The sequence below is a fragment of the Eubalaena glacialis genome, chromosome 3 (genome assembly GCF_028564815.1).
Source record: "Eubalaena glacialis isolate mEubGla1 chromosome 3, mEubGla1.1.hap2.+ XY, whole genome shotgun sequence".
NCBI classification, from domain to species: domain Eukaryota; kingdom Metazoa; phylum Chordata; class Mammalia; order Artiodactyla; family Balaenidae; genus Eubalaena; species Eubalaena glacialis.
In genome coordinates, this window is record NC_083718.1 from 80,024,865 (window position 1) to 80,048,565 (window position 23,701).

General features: G+C 57.8%; 1 protein-coding gene across 3 annotated transcripts; it reads right to left on the reverse strand.

Annotated features, from left to right (window-relative positions):
* Positions 1-131: 131 nt before the first annotated feature.
* PEAR1 (platelet endothelial aggregation receptor 1) lies at positions 132-21,519 on the reverse strand. Of its 3 annotated transcripts, none has more exons than XM_061183274.1 (26): positions 21,435-21,519; positions 20,906-21,354; positions 13,794-13,845; positions 13,072-13,202; positions 11,260-11,435; positions 10,476-10,580; positions 10,021-10,121; positions 9,143-9,235; positions 8,615-8,858; positions 7,714-7,834; positions 7,379-7,515; positions 7,073-7,285; positions 6,614-6,788; positions 6,407-6,527; positions 5,499-5,662; positions 5,305-5,407; positions 5,029-5,175; positions 4,690-4,815; positions 3,628-3,756; positions 3,383-3,511; positions 2,965-3,177; positions 2,640-2,728; positions 2,393-2,528; positions 2,146-2,220; positions 1,794-2,042; positions 132-1,320 (listed from the first exon to the last, which is right to left on the reverse strand). In XM_061183274.1, exons 5-26 carry the CDS (start codon positions 11,358-11,360, stop codon positions 1,169-1,171), a joined length of 3,123 nt encoding a protein of 1,040 aa, XP_061039257.1. In that variant the 5' UTR covers positions 11,361-11,435; positions 13,072-13,202; positions 13,794-13,845; positions 20,906-21,354; positions 21,435-21,519; the 3' UTR covers positions 132-1,168. The 3 variants fall into 3 exon arrangements, with proteins under 3 accessions (XP_061039257.1, XP_061039258.1, XP_061039259.1); XM_061183275.1 differs by having other exon boundaries at positions 13,794-13,861; XM_061183276.1 differs by lacking the exons at positions 11,260-11,435; positions 13,072-13,202; positions 13,794-13,845; positions 20,906-21,354; positions 21,435-21,519 and having other exon boundaries at positions 10,021-10,093; positions 10,476-10,533.
* Between the last annotated feature and the right edge of the window lie 2,182 nt (positions 21,520-23,701).

Genomic DNA, 23,701 nt, shown 5'->3' on the forward strand with positions numbered 1-23,701 from the left:
CCCTGTAGAAACGCCACCCTTTGGGGAAGACTCTGACCTATGCAGTCTTTCAGCTCTCAGTGCACCAGTTTGCCCAGCCATCCTAGCACTTGCCAGCACTTACCACTGGTACTTTTAACTCACTCAGCCACTCAGCCTTTGGGGGAACATTTATTGAGTGCCTATCACGTGCCAAGGGGAGTCAATGTTGAACATAAACACAGGATTCCTGCTTTCAGGGAACTTAGAGTCTGGTGGGGGAGGCAGAGATTAATCAAATAATCACACTAAAAAGCAACACATTACAGAAGTGCCTGGCACCCTGTAGGCCTTCTGCAGGTAACTGGTGCATGAACGCATCAGTAATCAGTGCTGTGAAAGAGAACACGGGGTGTGAAGGACAAGCAGGAGTTAACAGGTGAGTGGGGGAGGAAGAGCATTCCAGATGTGCCAAGTCCCTGTAGTAGGAAGACGTGTGGCTGATAGGAGGACGTAGAGGCCAGTGTGACTGGAGCAGAGTGGCAGGGAACACAGTTCAGAGTGAGGCTGAAGAGACAGGCAGGCCAGGCCAGCAAAGCCTTTAAGGCTTTGGACAATTTTGACTGTAGCCCAAGGGCCATGGGGCACCCACGGAGACTTTCAGGCAGGGGTAACCTAACCAGCTTGTATTTTGAAGCAGTTGGTTGGCGGGAGTACCAAACGAATGCAGGGAGGCCAGTCAGGCTATTTCCAGAGTTAACTGGGTTTGGGCTGCCTCTCCACTATATAGTGAGTGCCCCAGGACAGGATCAGTGCCTGGTACCCCTCTGAAAACACGCATGCACGCACACACAGAGCCTAGCCCGGGAGTGCACAGAAAAGTTACCCAATATACACTTCTTACAGCAATCTGAAATCAGAGTTATCCAGCAACATTCAACCCGCCAGTTTATGTATACAGGGCCCTGGGGGCCTTGGGGAGCAATGGGTTGGGGGAAAGGAACACAGGTTTCCTGCTGACCAGTGTTTCCCATGGTAGAACCTGGGAGCCAGGCTCCCATCTCCTCTCCATTCACTTCCTCTATTAAACATGTTCGTGTTCATGGCCGGCCAGTCCTCTCCCCGCTCCTGGCAGGGTACAGCGGGCTCTGTCCTCAGCCTTGAGCAGCGAAGAACCGGTGTGCTGACCTCTGCACACCATCTTGGCTCCTCAACGGTCCTGGCGCCGAAGTGGGGGTGACGGGGGATGCCGTACTGGAGGCAAGTCGTAGTGTCCAGGGATGTGGCTGTTCTTGGGTGAGTCATAGTGGCCAGGAGGCAGGCCCGGGGGCATAGGGGGCTGGGAGCCCACAGAGTCTCGGTCTGGAGACAGAGAGGGGAGAAGATGAGAAGGAGGTGGCTCCTCCCCTTCCCACCACTCTCCTGCCCTCTCCAGCCTCTTCTGCCCAAAGACGGATGCATAGTGCCTGGCTATAGGCCAGCCTCCTCAGCTGCCAGGGAGGGAGGCCATCTCGACCTGCCCACCTCACAGGATAGGAGGACACTCCGTCACCTGCCTTGTTCCCAGCTTTTCTGGGTATCAAGTCTACAACTCAGGTGCTGTAAAACCACCATTTCAAATCCTCAGCCCTGTGAGGGAGGTACTGCCACCTACAGGCTCTAAGAGGCAGTGTGACTTCCCAAACATCATGCCTGGTTTGAGCCCAAGTCTGACCCCAAAGGCCTTGCTCTTGCTGCCACTTCATGCCGACTCCGCATTCTCGCCCTCTGTCCCTTCTCTTTTCCCACCTCCCTTGTCCCTGTTCTCTCTGCCCCAGTGGAGAAGGAAGGCTCACCATGGGTCAGGGGGCTGGGCTGCTCATAGGTGCCACTGTCTCTCTCCGGCTGGGGGTGTCGCCGCCTCTGGCTGTCCCGGAGCTGAGGAGGCTGCCTTGGGGGAGACCCTGAGGGAGGGCCTTTCATCTCCATGTAGCTGCTCTCCCGGGGGCTCCCTAGCAGGCCGGGCAGGTCCCGGATGGTGGCGTAGGGGTTCTCACTGCTCAGGGAAGCCACGCTGGCCCCCAGCCCCTCTTCAGAGATGGGCCCTAAAGATAGGGGAAAGAAGTCAGGCTCGGTGGAGGCACTGGCCCCTAAACCCCAGCGCAGCTCCCTCCCTCGCTCCCCCGCCCCGCCCTGCCCTGCCCTCACCTTTACTGTAGAAGGGGCCAGGGCCATTCCTGTTGCTGTAGCTACAGCTGTAGCTTCGGTCCAGGCGGCTGCTACCTGAGGAGGAGAAAGCAACCTGCAATCAGGCCCCTGGTCCCCTGCCCAAGGTCCCACCTCCTCTAGAACTGAGGCCAGAATCCCCTTCCACGGACACACGCACGCAGATGGAGCAGGACGCTGGGCTGTACACGTCCACCCCCACCAGAGGCCTTGGCCCCCAGGCTCCTACCCCTGTCCAGAGGCCCTGGAGGGGGCTCCCGGCGGTGCTTCCAGTCAGCAGGCAGCGTGGCGTGGATATCATGCCCCAGGGCTCCACCCGGCCGCTCAGGGGCCTGGAGGCTGGCAAAGAGCTGACTGCCTGGAACCTGGCAGGGGAGGGGTGGGACAGGGAGAGGCACGTGCACTGCTGGAGCTTTCCGGAGAACCGGGCTGTGCCCACAGGGCATCCACAGTGCATCCCCGCCCCCAACACTGACCTTGTTAGGGGGCGGGGGGTTAGGTGAGCACTGTGACAGGGTGTGGTAGCTGGGGTTGGAGTAGTAGTGACTGTAGCTCGGAGGGACATCTGCACAAACAGACACAGTTGCAGGGTGACCTGCCCAGTCAGAGACAAGCCTGGGCCCAAGACAGTCATTCTGTTCCAGGAGATCCATAATCAGCCTCTCTGGCCTCTCTGACTCTCTCCAACTCCCCGCTTCCCACCTACAAGGTCCAGGGAGGGATGCAGGAGCCCCGCACCCCATCTGCCCTGTACCTAAGAGCCAGCGACTCATGTGCGTCCCCGCCCCCGGGCCAGCTCACCTGGCATGACGTACTCAGAGCCGTCCAGTCGCCCGCTGCTGTAGGCCACTGCCAGGTGCTGGTGCTCCTTGCCTTTTTGCCAATGGCGGTAGCCAATGAACAGCGCCACCAGGGCCACCACCAGGGATCCCAGCACTGCAATGCCAATCACTGCCCCGAGTGAGTTATAGGCCACCGGAGAGGTAGGCGTCATGGTGAATGGCTCCTGGCTTCCTGTGTGGGATGGGGTGGTCACTCAGGACAGTGTCTTGGCCCTACTGGTGAGCTTGGGATGCGTGCATGGGAGAGGCCCCAGTAGGGAGGCAGGGTGATACAAGGGTACCACCTAGCAGAGACCTGGGCATGTACCTGTGTCCTGGTTCCCTGGGGACAGTGCGGGGCGGGGTGGGGGTAGGGAGGGGGCTAGATGAGAACTCACCAATCCTGCAGGGGGCACCACTGTGCCCTGGGGGACACACACAGGCCCCAGTCTCTGGGTGGCACCTCTCTCCGGGACCACACTGGCATGGTTGGGAACAATTGGCGCCGAACATCCCTGGAGAGCAGCCTGTTTAGAGAGCCGAGGAGGCAGGCGGGGATCAGAGGGGCCAGGGAACTGCAGTCCCCTCCTCAGGCTAGGGCTGACTTGGAGGCAGGGGCATGGAGTTCCCCTTCTGCTGGTACCTTCCAAGCAGAGATGTCCGGTCCGGCCTGGGGGGCAGAAACAACTCCCATGCTGGGGGTGGCAGGTCCCACCATGGCGACACTGGCAGAGCTGGGCACAGTTGGCCCCCCAGTGTCCTAGAGGGCACGCTGCAGGAGACAAGGTTGGAGCCTGTCTGGCGGGCAGGGCCAGCCCCTCCTGAGTGAATTCTCAGCCCCCAGCATCGCTGACCTCTTCAGCTCAGCTTTGGTCTCCCCAGGGGCACCAAGGCTTTGAACCGTATCTACACACTGATGAGTCACAAATGCTTACCCACAGCCCTGTGTCTTGCCTGAACTCCAGACCCACGTGCCCAGCTGCCTGCTTAACTTCTGCACTTGCCTATCTGATAGACTTTCAAAATAACGTGACCAGGGCCAGACAACCAAAGGCTTCCAAACTATCCTATATTGCTTAGCTCTGGACTTTTTTTTTTTTTTTTAACATAAGAGAGAAATAATTGTCTATACTATTCAAGGCATAATTTTTGTGTATCTGACACTAGCAAAAAATCTAATAGTAGTTACTGAATTCTATGGAAAAAGTCTTGTCCAAGATTACTTCCCTCTACCTTGCCCATCTTTTTCATGGTAACTGCTTCTCATTTCCCCTTTTTAAAATTTGTTTGACTCGGTTTTCTGGACTAATTTTTTCCATGATGTCCTTCTTATATTTATGTGGGAAAGAGGCCATGTATAAATAAATAAAAATAAATTGGCAATCCAAAAGAAAAAAAGAACATGTCCAAAACTGAGCTTATGATTTTCCCCGCCCCCATACAAACACTGCTTTTCAGGCCTCCCATGCAGAAGGGCAGGGAATTTTTTTCCCTGATCTGTTCATTGCTGCATCCTGAGCACCTAGAACAATACCCAGCATGTAGGTGATGCCCAATAAATATTTGTTTATAGTGTTTATATAAATGGCTGAATCAAGGTGGGTTCAGAGGCTTTTATACCCAGGAGCAGGGGAACGGAAGCCTCTGGTCCTCAGCCCACCCCCTCAGCATGCACACATGCTCAGACACATGAGCCACCACATACGTTGGGAGCAGTCAGGGCCTGTCCAGCCAGCCATGCAGTAGCAGGTCCCATTCGAAGGGTGGCAGGAGGAGTGGTTAGCACACTTGCAGGGCACACAGCGTTTGCCGTAGCGGCCGGGCTGACAGGCTGGGGGAAAGGGGCTCGTGGTGACCAGGGGCAGGGGCCAACCCTCAGTCAGCCCGTGACCCCACTCTCTCCCTCCCTCCTTCCCACTGCAGCAACCGGCCCAAAGATTGGAGTCAGCACAAGAGACCAAGACGGGTAGAGTGGGAGCTTCAGGCATCTGACACTGCACTGCACATTACTGCTGGCAGGCAGGGGGAGGGGAGGGAGCCTCACATCTCTGGCAGGAGGGGCCTCGGAATCCAGGTGCACACACACAATTGCCATTCTCAGGGATGCAGGTGCCCCCATTCTTGCAGGTGCAGGTGTTGCTACAGTTGGCTCCCCAGAAGCCCTCAGGGCAGGGCAGGTGGCAGCGGGTACCTGTGAGAGGGGTAGGATGAGCCTGGCCTGTGGCCCCCCTTCCATAGGGTTTCTTCTGAACACACGTCCTGTGGGATGCGTCCCCCAACTCCACAGTAAGCCTGGGGCCTGGACACCCAGAACGCTCACCTGTCCAGCCAGCCTGGCACTGGCAGTGTCCGTGAACAGGGTCGCAGCCATCAGAATGGTCACAGTCACAGCGACTGGCACAGCCATCACCAAACTGCCCCTTCTTGGAAGGGAGTAGAGGGTAGGACAGGCCAGTCAGCTGGGGGGTGCTGTGCCCTTCCCTCCCCCAGGCAGGCAGACGGTTGTGCACTTACCAGGCAGGGGAGCTGGCAGTGGGTCCCGTGCCACCCAGGGGTACAGGTACAGGCTCCAGTTTGGGGGCTGCAGGCTGCCTCATGGGCACACTGGCAGCTGGCATTGCAACCGAAGCCCCAGGTTCCAGGCGGACAGGGCACGGAGCAGTTACCATGCTGCCAACCTGGAAGAGGGGACTTGCAAGTAGGCATGGGGACCTGGCTCCCCTCCTGAGCAAGCACACACTGGGCATTGGCTCTGCCAGGCTCTGCGCTATGAGCTGGGGCGGGGGGTGGGGATGCCCATGGCCGCATAGGAGACAAGCATAGAAACTGTTGGATGTTGGACAGAAGGCTGAAAGACCGCTGGGGATGCACCACCACCTTCTGGGTCTTGGTTGCCTCTTCTGCAAAATGAAGGGGGGTGGCAGCAAACCCAAATGCTTACAGAGGCCCCAACAGGTAACTAAATGAGTTCTCCAGATCATGTGTAAGACAATAGGGAGGAGTGGGGACTGGAGACTGGACTTTTGCTAAATGTGATAGAGAGCTAGTCAAACAAAACATATCTGTGTCCGAATCTAGCCTAAAGGTTGCCAATGTGGCACCCCTGGTAGATCTCCGAGGCCCTTCCTGGATCTGCCATTCTGTGATTCTGTATGTCTGAGGATGAGGAATGTTCTGCAAAGAGGTACCTCTGGCCTGGGCCTTTAAGGACAATTGGGATTTTTGTGGTTGAAAAAAAGCAAAGCGGATTTTCCAGGAAGGAAGTAGCCTGGCTACTTTCCCAGCAGTCCAGCTGCTGACCAGTGCCTCCGCCCTTACCCTGCAGCCTCTCCCCTACCCTTGGCCTGCCCCTACCCTTGGACTCTCCCTTCTTCGCATGGCCCCGCCCCCAAATCTCCTTCCGGGAGACCCCAACCCATTACCTTCCTTGCAGACGCAGGCGCCGTCGATGGGCGAGCAGGCGATGGCATTTTCGCAGGAGCAGCGTGCGGAGCAGTTGACCCCATAGGTGTCAGGGGGACAGAGGCTAGCGCAGTGCGGGCCCTGAGAGCGGGCGGGAGCACCAGTGAGAGGAGCGGGCGGGCTCCTGGGCCTCTCCGGCACCTCCCTCGCGGCGGGGCGCGCCTCACCGTGTAGCCGGGCGCGCACCGGCAGAGGCCGCTGTCGGGCTGGCAGACGCCGCCGTGCAGGCAGAGGCAGTGCTCCTGGCAGCCGGGCCCGTGCGTGTCCTGCGGGCAGCTCTCGTTGCAGTGGAGGCCCGCCCACCCCGGCAGGCAAGAGCACTCCCCGCTCATCGGGTGGCAGCTGCGGGCGGAGGCGGGGGCGCGGCGCGGTCTGAGCCCGGGTCCGCAGGTCGACTTCCCCGCCCCCTCCGCGTGGTGGGAGCCGAGCATCGCCGAATTGAGGGGGACATCGGGGAGGCTCGGTGCTGTTCCGACAGTGGTCTCTCCCCGTCCCCGAGGCCCCTCCCCTTTCCCTTCTGTGACATCTGTCCCGCCCTAGGTCCTTTTTGTGACTCCGGTGGCTTCAGCACCGAAGGCCTCTCCCATTGGCCTCCAGACCCCTTGACCACAGTGCCCGCGGCCTACTTGAGACTGTGTTCCGGGTCGCAGGTGCAGGGCATCTGGCAGCTGAGGCCGTAGAGGCCGTCGGGGCAGAGACGTTCGGCGCAGCGGTCCCCAGTGAAGCCGTGTTCGCACAGACACGCGCCGTTGGCCGGGAAGCAGCGGGCGCCGGTGGCGCAGTCGCAAGTCTCAGCACAGTCCTGCCCGAAGCGGCCCACGGGGCACTCCTCGCGGCACCTGGGCGCCTCGCGGGAGTGAGCCTGGGCACGCCTCCCGCCGCCGCCCCCGGCCCACCCCAGCCCACTCCCACCCCAGGCCAACACCACTCACCGGTCCCCTGTGTATCCCGGAGCGCAGTGACACTGCCCGGTGAACCGGTCGCAGAGGCCTCCGTTGTGACAGCGACATTCCTGGGAGCAGTTGGGTCCATAGGAGCCCTCGGGGCAGGGCAGGGAACAGATGGTGCCCTGTAGGGGTGAGAGGTCGACAGAGCCCCAGGAGCCCAGCCCCCTCCCCATGGCCACAGGACCCATCAACACCCCTACACCCCAAACCCTCAAACTTCTCCAGGGCCCACACAGCCTACCCCCCTCACACACATCCTCCTGAGAGCCCTGTAGAGAACCACCCACAGAATTCATACCCACAGGCCCCACCCTTCATACCATCCAGCCAGGTGGGCAGCTGCAGGAGCCCCGAGAGGCCTGGAAGACACCCCCGTTTTGGCAAGGAGGGGTGCTGGGGCAGGAGAAGCCAACACTGTCCTGTGAACAGGACACCTCGCAGCTGTTGGGCAGAGGGGGTGAGGTCAGTATGTAAACAAGCAGTACCTGCTTCCCCCTTTGCCTCCAAGGGCTGGTCAACCACACACAGGCCCTCCCCAGGAGGAAGGCCCGACTCCAGGGCTCAGTGAGTCACACCCACCCTTCGAGTCTCACCCCCCTTCCCTGTTGGGTACTGCAGGGATCAAGAAACAAACGTTTCCAGGACTGGAAATGGCAGGGACACCCAGCCCCATCAGGAGGGGTAGAGCGAAGAGCCATGGGTGGAGTGTCTGCTCTCCACGCACCCTCTGCTTCACCCCTCCCTTTGCTCACGCTAGTCCCTCTGGGGGCAACACGTCTGCCTGCCATGGTTTTCTATCCTGAGGGCTCAACTCCAGAGCTCCTCCATGAAGCTGGATCTTTGATCTCCAGCTAGATGCACATTCTCCCTCCTGTGACTCCCCAGCTCTCCCTGCACCCTGCCTTGCAGTAGGGTTCTCTGCGTCCCTATCTCAGCCCCAATTTGGGACGTGCTTTCGCTCACACGCTAGTTCATGTTATCTTCACAGCAACCCTTCTAGGTGGACAATACTGCTCCCATTTTACAGACCGGAAACAAACACGTGAAGAGTCAACGATTTGCTCAAGGTTGCTCAACCAGCGAGCAGCAAAGCTGGGACCAGAATCTGGGCCTCTTGACTCCATCCCCACGTTTGGGATGCTGAGTCCCCTTGTGTCCCCACGTATGCCCGTGCACGCTGTGTCTGCGATCCCGTTAGTGTGTGTTCCTCCCGTTACACACCTGGGCCCAGTTCTCTCTGGGGGGCAGAGGCAGGCTCCGGTCTGGGGGTCACAGGGTGCCCCATGGCACTGGCAGCTGAACTGGCAGGCAGGGCCGTAGCGGCCAGGGGAGCAGGGCCGAAAGCAGTGTGGAGGCTGCAGCCCAGAGGCACAGGAACATGCCCCACTCTTGGGGTCACAGGAGCTGCTGTTGCCGCAGTTGCAGGGCTTGTCACACTGTGGCCCCCAAACGCCCGGGGCACAAGCTGTGGGATGGGAGGGCAGAAGGGGGTCACCAGGGGTCTTGCCCCTCCCCAGCCTCCAGTTAGTCCCCGTCTCTGTGTCCTGGCCCCCACACATGCCCCCATGCCCGGCTTTGGCCCCTCCCCCTGTACCACACCTCCAGAAAAGGCTGCTGGCTGCAGTGGGACTCTGCTGGGTGATCGCCCTGGGGGCCTAAGCACCTGTGCCCTGGTAGGGAGGGTGTGCCCAAGGGTTCTGCATCCCTGGAGGCACAAGGGGTCATGCCCTGCCGTCACCAGCCACTCACCACTGGAGCAGTCGTCGCCCCGCCAGTCTTGCACACATTGGCACTGATTGGGCGCCATGCAGCGGCCATGGACACACTCCCAAGCACAAAGCGCTGGGGCAGAGATGGGGTGGGGGGTGTGTGAGAAGATGCTTCCACCCCTGCCGTACCCACCTTTTATTCTCTGACGCCTAACCCCAGCTTCCTCCCACACCAGGGACCTGGAGTTCGCCAAGCAGCAGTTCTGCCTCTAAGATGCAAAAAGACTGAGGGTAAAGCAACTCAGGTCAGAGCTTGTCAAGACCTCAGGATTCTGGACTCCCGAGCTCCTTTCTGTGAAATTCTGGAAGCACCATGTTGGGAAATGGGCAGGCGGGGTTCCTCACGTAGGGACCAGACATGGATGCTGTCCAGAGAGAGGGTAGGGGCTGGGCTGGGGGCTCAGGCTGGGCAGGGGTCTCTGTAGGGGCTGGTGATGGTCCAAGGCTGAGAGAAGGGGAGAGACAGACAGAGCGGGCTCTGCTCTGGGGGTTTCAGGGTGCTGGGGGCGGGGGACAGGAGAGACTGGACGGCGACCGGTCGAGACAGATAGCGACAGAGAGACAGGGACGGGAAGAGTCAGAGAGAGAGAGCCAGACACCGAGTCCTGAGACACGGTGACAGAGAGATACAGGCAGCCCAGAGAAAGAGATGCAGAGCCGGAGACTGCTGAGGGACATGGCGAGAGAGGGTGGGAGAGACGTAGGGCCAGCTAGAGACAGAGGTATGAAGTGGCAGCTTTGTCCCTAGAGACAACAGGGCGAGAGCGGAGGGCAGAGGAGTAGCCCCACCCTGGTGAGGGCAGGGAAGGACTAGGTGGCCTAGGCTCCACTCATTCCACGGCCCCACCCAGGACTCACGGACACAGGCCCCGCTGCTCTCATAGAAGCCCCGGCAGCACTGCAGGCGCATTCGGTGCTCCGTCTTCACCACCTGGCGGTACACCGTCCGGTAGACAACGCTGGGGGAGACCCAGAGGTGGGCCTCAGTCCTCCCTGCCGAGGCCCCGGCTTCCAACCTTCCACAGTGCGGCACTGGGGGAGGCCTGGGGCACTGCCCAACACTCTGAGCTGGGGTAGCATAGAACATTCCCTCCTTGCCCTCCATCCGTCCACACACATGCCCACAATACACCACACCTGCACACCCCAAACACACATACCCCACACACAACATGCCTTGAGTGCCCTGGGGCCAGATGCTTCCTCTGAACTCTAAAGGTTCTGAGAAAAGAATGGGGGTACAGAGGGGCAAGGCCCGGGCCGAGGCAGCTCCTCTGGCACCCATCTGTCGATGGAGGGGGACGGGCACTCACGTGGGCCGGGGGCAGGTGTGTGGGCTCTCCCAGGGCCGGTCACAGGGCTCCGAGGGGAGCAAGCTGAAGGGGCGGGAGTGCGACTCCTTGGTTGTGGTGGTGAAGCTGCAAGACAGGGAACAGAGTCGGGGCCCAGGGCAGGGGGAGGCCTGAGCTGGTAGAGCGGAGCGGGGGTGCGAGGGCTTGGCCACAGTGGGGAATATTTAGGCTTGCTCCCTCAAGCCTAGGATGGACCCCCCCATCTGTCCCGCTTCAATCTGGAGGGATCCTCCCAGAGTTGGAATATTCCTGGGAATATTCCATTCCAGCCTTCCATTCCCTGCCGCCTCCTTCTCCCTATATGGGGAAATTGAGCTAGAACTGACTTCTGGGCCCAGCTGATGGAGATGGGTTGAAGCACTTCTGGCCAAATCTTGCCCTGGGACTTGTTGCCCAACCCTGTCCCCTTGGCTCTCCCTGGGCCAGCCCCTCTGCTTGCCCCATAGTGAATGGCTCCTACACTGTGCTCTGTCCTGCAGCTAGCCTCGCACAGGGACCAAGGGATGGGGATAAAGAAAGGACAGGGTCACAGCTGAGATGGAGACTGAGACAAGATCAAGATGGGGATGGAGTCAGAGGCATCCCATCTAGGGGAGCAGAGAGAGTAGAAGCAGAAATTAGAGGGAGGTGAGGGCTGGAGAAAGGGAAGGAAGCAAGGGAAGGAACTGGGAAGAGGAGCCCCAGTGGGGAGAATGGGGAGCTGGGGGCTTGCAGCCCTCAAGGCACAGCAGGGGCCCTCTCTCACCTTTCCCAGAAGCTGCAGGTGTTGGGGTCCTTGGGGTTGAGGGTTCCAGCCAGCCCCAGGCCCAGGGCCAGGAGAAAGAGGGCCCGCAGAGGCAGTGACATTGCTGAGGCCTGTGACAGGGCCAGGTGTGGAGCAGGTGAGGGGCACTGCAGCCACAAACCTGGAGGACCAAGTCTCTGCAGAGAACAAGCAGGGGTGGCAGAAGAGATGAGGCTCTGGTGCTCTGGCCCATGCTTCCCAGGCTCCAGGTCTTATTCCTGACCAGGTGGAGCACTGCCATGCCTCTGAGACTTTCTCACACGGTTTCCTCTGTCTGGACGTCCTCCCCCCATTCTTCACTTTAAGCACTCACCTTTCAAGGTCTAGCCCAAGTGTCACCCCTCTTTCCCTGCCCTGCTTCCCAATCCACACTGGCAGACTGCCCCCACCCATCCCTTCCAGGAACCCCAGCGCCATTCACCCACACGCCACTGTTCTAGTGCCTGTTCCCTGACCATGACCTCTAGAGGCAGGGACCTGTGCCTGAATTCCCAATCCCCAGCACAGCCCCTACCCAGGGCACTTTGATATTATACCAAGGTGTGAAATTGGAGCCGATGAAGGGAAGTTATAAGGGAAGCCAACTTGGGCTCAGTTAGAGGAAGAACTTTCCAACGGTCAAAGCAGTTCTGTAATGGAACCAGCGACCTCGGGTGGTGAGCTCCCCATCACTGGATGTAGGCAGGCAGAGGCCAAAACCACCCTGATGCTGTTAGGGGCTTCCTGCTTTATGCGGTGGGAGTAGGGCTAGGTCCAGGTGACCTTGAAGGAGGCCCCTCCCCACCACTGGTGCGCTGGCACGGCCCATACTGACTTCTGAGAGCCAATCATGACTTCTCTTCCCAACTCCTTGTTCAGTGCTGTCACAGTAGTAGCTTGAAACCAAGTACGGGGGTGGAAATCGGCACCATGGAAATCAGCAAACACCACAAATCAGGGCCACCCCCCCCACCCATCCCCCCACCGAAGCCAGTTGCTAAAGCCTTGCCAGCATACCTCTGCACCCAGCTTTAGGTGCTATCACCCAGGGAGTCCCCAGCCTAGCCTCAGACTTAAGGAGAAGCTGCCACCTCCCTGTGACCACCCACCAGCCATCTGGAAATGGGCTCCTCCCCTCTCCTCCACGCCTGGCCTCGCCCAGTGGGTGGGAAGCAGGTCAGGACCTCCGAGGAGTCAGTTCTCGCTCCTGAGCTCAGGAGCCGCGGAGGCCCTTGAGCACCCGCCGCCCCCCGCCCCGCCAGTTTCAGATTCTCTGTTAACTTGCCCCGGCTCCCTCCTCTACGCCTCCCTGAGGCGCCCACATCTGCTTATAATTTTCCCGAGAAGAGAGAGAAAGGTCGTGGTAGCTGGCCCCTTACCCCCCTGAGTATCTCTGGAATGCCTGCCTCCGGGCCCCACCCCAGACCCTCCACCCACACACTCCCAGGGTCCCTGCGGGCCGCTCTCAGCTCCCATCAGGGCAGCGCTCAGAGGGATGCTCCCTAACCTAACGGCACCCCACTGCTGCGTTCTGCCCCACTAGTAAACCCTCCAGCCTGCTCCCCACCCTCTCAGCGGCTGGGCTGGCCCACCTCTCCTCCCCAGGCTCCCTCCCACCCACCGCAAATTTCTACCCACCCCCCCATCCCCCCCAACCCCGCTCCTGTCTTGCAGAGCAGCAAGGCCTGCCCATGACTCTGGTTAGTGGCCCCATCACAGCTCCCCCAGGGCAGATCTCCACCTGTTGTCTTTTTTGTGTCCCTTCCATCCATCCTCAGTCCCCAGGTAACTCACCAGGCCTCTATGGCATCCTGGGGCCTGAGAAACTCAGGTGAGCCAGAGGCAGGGTGACAGGGCCCTTGGGCCCCAGGGCCTGAGGAGCCCAGAGAGTGTCCTGGGGGATCCCGGTGCTCAGGATATGGAGCCTGAAACAGGAAACAGAGCCTGGCTAGAACGTGTGTATGTGGGGAGGGCAGCAGGGAGCATGATCACGGGCGGAGCATGGGGTGGCTCCGTCCTCCCACCACCCTGAACTTGGAAGGTAGGATGTGGGGGAGGGTGGGGAGTGGGGGGGGGAGGGACGCAGCCTGGCCTCAGGGAGCCAGGCCACAGTCAGGAGTGTCCTTCAGACTTCCCCCATAGTCTGCCCTTCCACCCACACAACCCCCAGCTCCCTCCCCAACAGTTGGCTCCTTCTCCCAACATCCCCAGACTCTGCCCTTCACCCCAGGCCTGCTCCGGTCATGATCCCAGGCCCACCCTGTCTGATCCCAGCTGAACTTCTCCCTCGAGTGTGCATGGCAGCAAGCCCATGGACAGGACCCCGAGCCCCCCACGCATCTCCCCCTCTTCATCCCTCGGTCTGGTCCACACTCCCCTCTTCCTGTAGCCCCCACTGTGCCCCTGGCGTGGGGGTCCTGTCCTCCAATTGGAGCTCAATCTGTCTGGATACAGGGTCATCACCCTTGTCCCTGGACAAGCCTCATCTCCAGCCACGCAGGGACCCCCAGGCTTACCTGGGCCTGGATCTGTCTCTGGAGCTCGAGGCTGCGGTGACATGGACAAGACCTGCAGCAGGAAGGCCCTGATGAGGTGCAAAGGGGAGGGGCTGTCCTTCCTCTCATCTACAGCAGCCCCTCCCACCAGCCACCTCCTCTTAACCAACTTTCTGGAGGAAATGGTTCACCCGGGGGACTTTGAGAGGGACCTCGAGATGGGCAGGGGTGCATGAGGAGGGCCTGACCCTAATCCCAGGGGGTTGACTCTAATAACTAGAGGGGTGGGGAGATTCTGTTCTCCCAAGGGCCTCAGGGTAGGACTGGAGGGCAGAGAAGGTCTCAGCTGGTCAGTGGAAGGGGCTGGAAGCCAGGATGGGGTCGGTGAGATCAGTGGGTGGTCCGCAGGGAGGGGAGAGATGAGATGGGGATCCTGGCAGGGAGGGGCAGGGTTTGGCCTCACCAGCCCCAGACCCTGAGGAGGGAACACAGGCCAGACCAGGAGCCCAGAGCTCCAGCCTGGCTGCCTAGGTTTGTTCCCATCTGAGCCTTTGTCCCTGAGGGGCTAGGGAACCTGAGACCCTGGCCCACCCTTCCCCAGCACCTCCAGTCCCAGCAGAACTGGGGCTATTGTGATTACACGTGCCCCTTCAAGGGGTTTAAATCAGACAACTACTGGGTCCCCATCTGACCCCAGGGGCCCCCACTGTAGGCTCCCTTCTCCCTCTTCCCATACAGTTGGCCCCTGCCTTTCCCCTACTCAGCCCCCTTCCTCCATGGCACCTCTGGATTGAGGGACCCACACACCTTCCCTCACAATTGGAAAACTAACATATGTTGTTTACTGTGTTGGCACGGGCAGAGTGCTGAGCAATTTATATGGATCATTTCGTGTAAAGCTTACGGCAACCCACTGTGGTAGGTATTATTATTCATTTTACTGATGAGGAAACAGGCAAGGAGAGGGTAAGTTCCCTGCCCAGGGCCACACAGCCAGTAATATCAGAGCTGGGATCCAAACCCAGACTGGCAGATCCATCCCTGTGGTTCCAGGCTCTCCCGAGCCCAGGCGGGAATCCCAGGGGCTTTACATCTCTTTGTAATAGCCTTGGTTATGGCGAGGGGGAGCCTGGCAGGGGGCTGGACAGGAGAAGGGGATGGGGCTGGGGGCTGCCACAAGAACGCGATCAGAGGCGTGGGAACCGGGATGTGTTTACAGTCAAGAATGAGCTGACACTTCTCTCTCCTCCACCTCGAGATGCAAAGCAGCTGGGCGCCTGGCCAGCCCCCCCCCCCACCAGTCCCCAGTCCCGCCTGCTCGAACCCCCAGTATCCCTGCCCTCTCGGCCTCCAAGCCCACACAGGGCCCAACCCAGCTCGCCTCCCCTTCTCTTCTCCTGTTCAGCCTGATTCCTCTGGTGGGGAGTCCCCCTACCCTCACTGTACTCCAATCCTAACCCTGCTAGGAGGAGGGGGATGAGTCTGGGGCCTCTGGGAGGGGAGTAGAGTTCCTAGTGGACAGGAGATGATCCATGTCTATAGAAGGCAGAGAGCAAGAGTGGGGCTGATGGAAGTGAGACAGCAAGAGGAACTTCCCCACCAGCTCCCTTCCAGCTGCTCTTCTCCGGGATGTGGTACAGCAAAGGATACCCTCTGAGCTCTGCATCCCCTCTCACCCCCCCATTCAAACCTGGGTTCGAATCCCATCTCTCAGTTCCCTCATCTCTAAAATGGAGAGGATAATGGTACTTCCCTTTGTAGGATTGTTCTGCAGAGTAATAAATGAGTTGATACAGATAAGTGCTTAGAGAGCTACATAAGAAGCTCAATGAACAATTGCAGTCTCCATGATGGCATCCTCAGCCCCACTCTTCCTGCACCTATCACACCCCTTCTCCACTCCCCTTGGCACTGTCATACTCTTTGAGTATTAATTCCAGGAAAAGCTGTTTCTTTCTTTTTTTTTCCTGAAGAATCCCCAGGATGATCCGGGAATGGGAATAGGGCCTTAGATGCTGACAGAGAGAAAGGAAGTGGGGAGGGGAGGGGACTAGGCTCCCCAGAGAACCTGATCCCCCAGAACGATGGGCTGCCCGCCAGGTAGTCTTCAAGCCAAAGGCGGTTGATGAGGCAGGACGCCTGGATTCTACTTCCCCCCAGCCCTCAGCCTGAGCACCAACTCCAGCTTCTTGCTTGTTTCCACTGGTGCCTCCTCTCTGTATCTCTCTCTCTCCCTCCTTCCCATCTTGGAGGCCAAAGTTCCTAGTACTTAAAAGCTGTATGACCTCAAGCATGTCACTTGAGCCCTGTGAGCCTCCATTTCCTCATCTGTAAAATGGGAGAATAACACCCCACATCTCCCAGGGTTCCGTGGGGGTTGGAACTGTTGGTTCCAATGACCATCCTGGAACTGAGCCTCAGACCAGAGGCTGCTCAGTGGACATGTGTTGATGCAAAAACAGAATCCTCCAAGTTCTAGGCTCTCTGCCTCTTTCTTTTTGCCTTTTGTCTTGCTCTTCATCAGAAACTCTCTGCTTTCTGTCGTTTTTTCTTCCTCCATCAGTTTCTTGGTCTCTTCTGCCTCTCTCCTTCCTTTTCTATATCAAGCCTACCACGTACAGTTGTGCAGTATGTTCACTGCACTAGGGAATCCACCTTCAGGTATGGAGTGTAGGCTGAACTCCAGCCACGATCCACAAATCGAGCCCTGTGTCTTAGCTTGGTGCCAAGGTTGCCTCGCCCTGTAGCTCTCTTGTCTTTCAGGATCTCCCCCGTGTCTGTGTCTGTTCTCTGTGCCCTTTCCTAACCTCTCTTTGCCATGGAGACAGGATCACTTAGTCCCTCCCACTCAGCAGTGTGATCCTGAGTCCAAAGACTTCCCTTCCCTCCCCATACAGGGATGCCCTCTAACCCAGCTCCGCCAGCAGCCTAGACTGCTCTGCTCCACGTGCCACTCAGAACACCCGTGTACACGCTTGTACACGCACACACAGAGCCCCTCCTACATCCAGCCAAGCCAGGCCTTCGGCACGCCAGGCATGTCTGCCGGATGGAGGGGCAGGAAGCCTGCATGTGCTCCAGAGGCTGGGCGGGGAGGGAGCAGGGGTGAGGGGCCGGCCTTGTGTTCTCTGTGGCTCAGGAAACAGAAGCTAGAGGGTCCTCAGCCCGACCTGTTTACTCATCAGGAAATAGAGAAACTGCAGGGATTCTGATTCACCAAACATTCAGCACGTGCCTACTGGAAGCTAGAGCCAGTCCGGACCCTCACCACCACCCACAGGTGGAGTGATTGATACCCCTCTCCATTTCACAGGAGAGACCATGGAGGGCCTCAGGTAAAAAGACTTGCCCAAGGGCCAACTGGTCGGCAGAGGCAACAGCAGGATTAGAATCTGCTTCAGAGAACAAAGCAGTGGGGGGCGGGAGGTAACCACTGGGGTGACACAAGCCAGGGAGCAGCTCCCCCTGCACATCGCCACCCCCAGATACTGTTGGAAAGCGCAGCTCTGCTCTGGCCACTGCCTCTCTCTAATGCCTCTGTGGCTCCCCACGCTACAGGAAAGGCCGCCCAGGGCCCAGGTGGCCAGCCTCTGCTCCTGCTCCTGTGCTCCCATCACACTGGACATGCCTGTCACCACACGGCCACCTCTGCCCAGGCCACCCCTGGAATGCCCAGGTCCTACCCATCCTTCTAGGCCAGTCTCCTCCTGGAAGCCCCCTCAGTGGCTCCACACCTCACCTGTTCCTCCCTTTCCTTGGACCCTCCTCCAGGCTCTTAGCACACTCACCACGGACCCCTGTGGCCCAAAGGACCCCAGTTCTTCCCTGAGGCCGGCTCCATACTGGACATAGACCAGTCCCCCAGAGGCCCAACACTTCCCCAAACTCCAGCCTAAGGCACCAGTGTCCCTCCTCTGGGGTCAGGTGGGACTAACCCAGGTCAAGTCAGGAGTTCACAGGCCCCGGAACACCTCAAGTCTGATGGACGGATGAGGTAATGTACCCCATCTGTGACTGCCAGCTTGTGAGTCTGGTTTCCCTACCAGGCTGGGACAGCCTCCAATTCCATTCCTGTCCCAGGCTCTGTTAGTGGGCTGCTTGCCCCCCAGGTGTTCCCTGAAGGTTCCCATCCCGTGGTCATTATATTTTTATTAAGGTCTGTCTTCCCCACTGGAATGGAGCACCGTGGGGTCAGGGCACTTCTCTGCCTGCCTGACTACTGTGTCCCCAGCACCTACACACACGCATGGAGGGTGCGTGGCACCCAGTGGGCAGTAATTAAACATTGTGTGGAGTGAATGGACTGATAAACTCTAAATCCTTTCCGACTTGAGTAAGCCCAACCTTACTTTGTGGGAAACAGGGGACAGGGAGAGATGTTTGGAGGCTGTGGCTTGTCCCCAGCTCACCAGACAGCAGGACCTTCCTTCTAGGGCCCTCAAGACACAACATTGGTAAGTCGATGGAAGGTGGAGTTCAGAAAGAACTTCCCAACATTACAAAGTAAAAGGCGTCTCCAGACCTACTCTCCCGACCTCGGGCAGGAATTCCTCAGGGCTGGCCTCCAAGTTCCTCTGGGCTGAGTGCATGGGAGTGCAGGGCACTGAGTCACCTGGAGAGGAGGGAGTGTGCCCGCACGCAGGGCCTGAGCCCTTATGCCGAACCTCCGGCCCAGGGACTACGCCCCTCACTGCCCATCCACACACCACCTCCTACACAGACGGACTAGGCCCCAGATGCCACTATGTGGGGTGGGGTAGGAGGCACAGGCAGGAAAGGGGACTCACAAGGCTCCATGGCCCAGCACCCACCCAGGTGCTGTTTCTGGAGACCTCCATCTGGCCACGTGTGGGTGCTCTAACACCAATTCCCACCCCTTGTTAAATGTATATTGTGAGCTGGATCCTTTCTTTTCATCCTCTCAGCAGTCCTAGAAAGTAGGTGCTATTATGCCACCTGTTATGTAGATGAAGAAATCCCAGGGAGTTCCCCGGGTGGTCCAGTGGTTAGGACTCTGCGCTTTTACTGCGAGGGTCCAGGTTCAATTCCTGGTAGGGGAACTAAGATTCCACAAGCCATGCAGAAAGAAAGAAAGAAGAAAGCAAGCAAGCAAGAAAGCAAGCAAGCAAGAAAGAAAGAGAGAGAGGGAGGGAGGGAGGAAGAAAGAAAAGAAAGGAAGGAAGGAAGGAAGAGAAAAAAGAAATCCCAAAGAGGTTAAGTAATTTGCCCAAGGTCACACAGCCAACCAAAGGCTTGTGCTGCCCCTTTTAGGTCCTTCTACCCCTGTGATTTCTCTTTGGTCTTCGGACTTCCTCCTGTTTTACCTCCTCTACCACCTTCTTGTTCTTTCTCTCAGTCTCTGCTCTGTTTTTCCAAATATGCCTCTCGCTTCCCTCTGGGCCTTGTTGTTTCCAGAAGTCTCTATGCCTCTGCCTGTGTTTTCTTTGTCTGTTGGTTTCTGTCTCCATATTTCTGTCTCTCTATATCTCTGTCTTTGTCTTTCCCTCTCTCCTCCCCTGTCTTCTCTTGCTCCTCCTGCTGGCTTCTCCCCCATAGAGAAGCCTCTATGGTACCTCCCCCAGGACTGGTACGGACACCCTCCCCAGAGCTAGGATGGGCCCTAGGGCCCCTCTTGCATCCCGGGCGGGCTCTCTTTCAAGGTTTCCAAGGCTACTCAAAGGAGAAGCTCCGAGCACTGTGGTGGAGGCCCTGCCTGGCCCAGGTCCCCTCTCCAGCAGAATGTGTTGGTGGGGGGAGGCAGACAGCAGCCCAGTGACCTCTATCTCTATCCAGGTTTCCGAACTGTGGATGGGGCTGCCTGCAGAGCTAGTTTCCTCTTCTGGGAAAGTCTGATAGGGGATGGAAGTGGTGGGGGGGGGTAGTGTAGAAACAGATGCCAACCCTCGGCTTCACCTCCCGTTGAAGAGAGGAAGACAGAGGGGAGCCTGGTTAACCCAGCTCCTAGGTGGCAGGGAGGGTAGCCCCAACTGCAATGGCAAGTTTAGTGGGTAGACTTTGGGAGACCTCAGAAGTGGGAGAGGCAGCATCAGGGGACAGAGAGCTGGAGAGAGGAGAGCTGTCCCACACCCTGGCTCCCGTGTGCCCACACAGAGGGACTGTATCATGGATTGGGATGGGGTGGGACTCAGACAGCTCCCCGACCCCCCAGGCCCAGCTTAGGCCAGGGTTGAGAGCTGAGCCCTTGCCCAGTCCTGCCTGGAGCCGAGGTCTGGCTGAGCCTGGGAGCCTGGGAGCCTGGGAAACTCGGACCAGCACAAGCTGTTCCCATCCCCGGGGACTAGGGTCACAGCCCAAGCTCGGGAGAGGCCACTCATAAAAGGCCAGAGCAGGACAGCTGAAAGTTCACTACTGGAGGCTGGAGATGGGGTGGGGGTGAGGATGGCCTTGCTGGGGCCTGGGCTCCAGGGCCCCCCACCCTCACTCCCCCTCACACACACCAGCCCATGGGGCTTTCTGGGGATCCACATGCCTGAGACCTTTGGCCAACTTCTTCGTCCTCAAACCGGCAAAACTATGAGCCCCAGGGACCTGTAAACCTGGGTCCCTTCCCTCCATCCGCCTCAAACGTGTCTCCTGGTGGGGAGAGGGCCAACACTGTAATAAACACTGAGCAGGCACGGTTCTAAGCAGGAGACGTTTATGCTCATCTTAGCCTCACAGCAACCTCATAAGGTAGGCACTATATCTTATTATTCCCCTTTTAGAAATGAGAAACTGAGACACAGAGGTGAAGTCTCTTGACCAAGATCCTACAGGTAGTAAGGAGAAGAGTCGAGATTCGAACCTGGGCAGCCTTGACTCCAGTGTGGGTGCTCTTAACACTACACATCCCTTCAGCCAATTAGAGGGCTTCTCTCTCCAGCCCTGAAAGGGGGCCAGTGGGGTGGTGGCAGCCGCTGGACACACAAAGTCCCATACAAGGGGCTAAGAAACAGCTTCATTTGCATGTCATTTACATGCTGTTTCATTATGGATGGAAACCCCCAATCCCCTTTGGCCCCTCTCCACTGCCCCATCCCCTTCAGGTCTCTCTGTCGGTCTCTCTTTTCCCCCCCACACAGAGGTCCCCCAGTGCAGGGTGGTCGCGGGACCAGGGGCGCGCGGTCACTCACCTGCCTCGGGATCCTCTCTCGCCGTCCGCCTGGGGTGGGGACCGCCGGGGTGGGCCCGGAGGAGCAGAGGGCCGGGGTCCCCGCGTGGAGCCCCAGGCCGACTGCGAGAGCGGCGGGGTGGCCGAAAGTTGTGGATCGCTGGGCGGGGAGGGGCGCGGAGGGGCGGGGGGCAGGAAGGGGGTGGGAACTCGGGCCCTCGCCAAGGCAGGAAGTTTTGACAAGGAAACCGGGAGCCGGGGGAGGGGAGATCCAGAATGCCCGGGAGGGAGGCTGTGTAGGGGTGGGACCACTGAGGCCGAGCTGCCGGGCCGACCCGACAGCCTGGATCGGGCGCCGAGAGGGGATGAGCAGGGGAGAAGAGCAGGGGCCCCGGGCCCGAGTCCCTCCTCGACTCTTCACCAGCTGTGCGGCCTTGGGGTACTCCGCCTCTCCGGCCTCAGCTTTCTTATCTGCAAAGTGGGGTGGTGGAGGGGAATCAATGAGATCGTCTACGTCAGGCACCTTCCCACTGCGGCCCAACAACCGTTACCTTATTAAAGATACAACCCGGGGACCGACCGACAGCATCCCAGACTGGGAGAAGAGCACCGGGAAAAGGCCTCTCCGCTTCTCTGGCCGCCCGAAAGCACCCTGAGGGAGGGTGTGATCCTGGGAAGCAGTGTTCGGCGGAGTCTCCGCCTCTGCCCGCCCCCTTGGTCCAGGGCCCGGGCGCTTCTGTGCACCTCGCGCCGCAGCCTCTGCGCGGAGCCAGCCCGAGCCGGGCGCCACCTGGCGGCCAGCGTCCGCCTCCCCACAGCCCGCGCACCTGACCTGGGAGAAGGCGTCTCTCCGGAGGCCGACAACCTGTACCCCACCTTTCTTGGGGCACCCTTCCCTTCTCAGTCTCTGAGGAGACAGAGGCAATTTTCGTAACAACTAACATTTGCTTTCATCATCGTTAGCCCTTTAGGTGCTGCTGCTTTCAATCCTTAACTCGAGATAGGTTCTATTTACATAGCATTGTTCGTGTAATTAGGGCACCCATAAGCGGCAAAAGCGGGATTTGAACCAAGATCTGTGGTCCGTCTGATTACAGAGCTCCCTCTACAAACCACCGAGACAGAGAAATATACAATAGTTCAGGAAGAGCAAGACAAGTACGTTCTTCTTTGGCGCCTTTTACAATTCAACTTTATTGAAGTATAATTGACATAAATTTTAAAATGTACCCACTTAAAAGTGTACAGTTCGATGAGGGTCTTTTACATTTTTTTATTATAGTAAAATATAAATAATATAAAGTTTACCATTTTAACCATTTTTAAGTGTACAGTTCAGTGGCATAAAGTACATTCATATTGTTCAACCATCACCACCATCCATTTCCATAACTTTTTCATCATCCCCAACTGAAACTCTGTACCCATTAAACTGTAACTCCCCATTCCTCCTCCCCCAACGCCTCTATTCTACTCTCTACCTCCATGAATTTGACTACTCTAGGTACTTCACATAAGTGGAATCACACAATATTTGTCCTTACAGTATGTGTCTGGCTTGTTCACTTAGTTCGATGTCTTCGTTTGATGCAGTTTTGTTTTTTGTTTGTTTGTTTTTGGCGTGCCATGGGTATTGTGGGATCTTAGTTCCCTGACCCGGGATTGAACCCGGGCCAGGGCAGTGAAAGCGCCGAGGCCTAACCACTAGACCACCAGGGAACTTCCCCCAAGTTTGATGAGTTTTGACAAATGTGTTCATCTGTGTAACCACCACCCAATTTAAAAAAATTTTTTTAAACATTTTCCTTGGGGCTTCCCTGGTGGCGCAGTGGTTGAGAATCTGCCTGCCAATGCAGGGGACATGGGTTCGAGCCCTGGTCTGGGAAGATCCCACATGCCGCGGAGCAACTGGGCCCGTGAGCCACAATTACTGAGCCTGCGCGTCTGGAGCCTGTGCTCCGTAACAAGAGAGGCCGCGATAGTGAGAGGCCCGTGCACCGCGATGAAGAGTGGCCCCCGCTTGCCACAACTAGAGAAAGCCCTCGCACAGAAACGAAGACCCAACACAGCCATAAATAAATAAATTAATTAATTAAAATTTAAAAAAAAAACAAAAGACATTTTCCTCTCCCCAAACTTCTCTTGTGTCCCTTTGCAGATAACGTCCCACCCGCTACTCCATCCTTGCTCCCGAACCCCAGCCCAATGAAATCTCTGATCTGCTGTCAGATTTTTTGTTCTAGAATTTCGTATAAATGGACTTATACACTATGTACTCGTTTACATCTGGCTTCTTTCATTTACCATAAGGCTTTCATTCCTTGCTTATCACCGAGTGGTATTCCATTGTATGGATATATAACAATTTGTGTTTACATGAGTAGATGGGCATTGAGTTTTTTCCAGTTCTACTTAGAAGTGGGGGGACTTCCGTGGTGGCTCAGTGGATAAGCCTCCGCCCTCCCAATGCAGGGGGCCTGGGTTCCATCCCTGATCAAGGAAGTAGATCCCACATGCCACAACTAAGAGTTTGCATGACGCAATTAAAGATCCTTCATGCCACAACTGAAGATCCCGTGTGCCGCACCTCAGACCCGGCGCAGCCAAATAAATATACTTTTTTAAAAAAATAAGTGGGATTTCTGGGTTATAACAGTTATGAATTCTTCACGTATTCTGGTTTCAAGACCTTTGTCAAAAATATGCGTTGAGGGACTTCCCTGGTGGCGCAGTAGCTAAGAATCCGCCTGCCAATGCAGGGGACACAGGTTCGAGCCCTGGCCCGGGAAAATCCCACATGCCGCGGAGCAACTAAGCC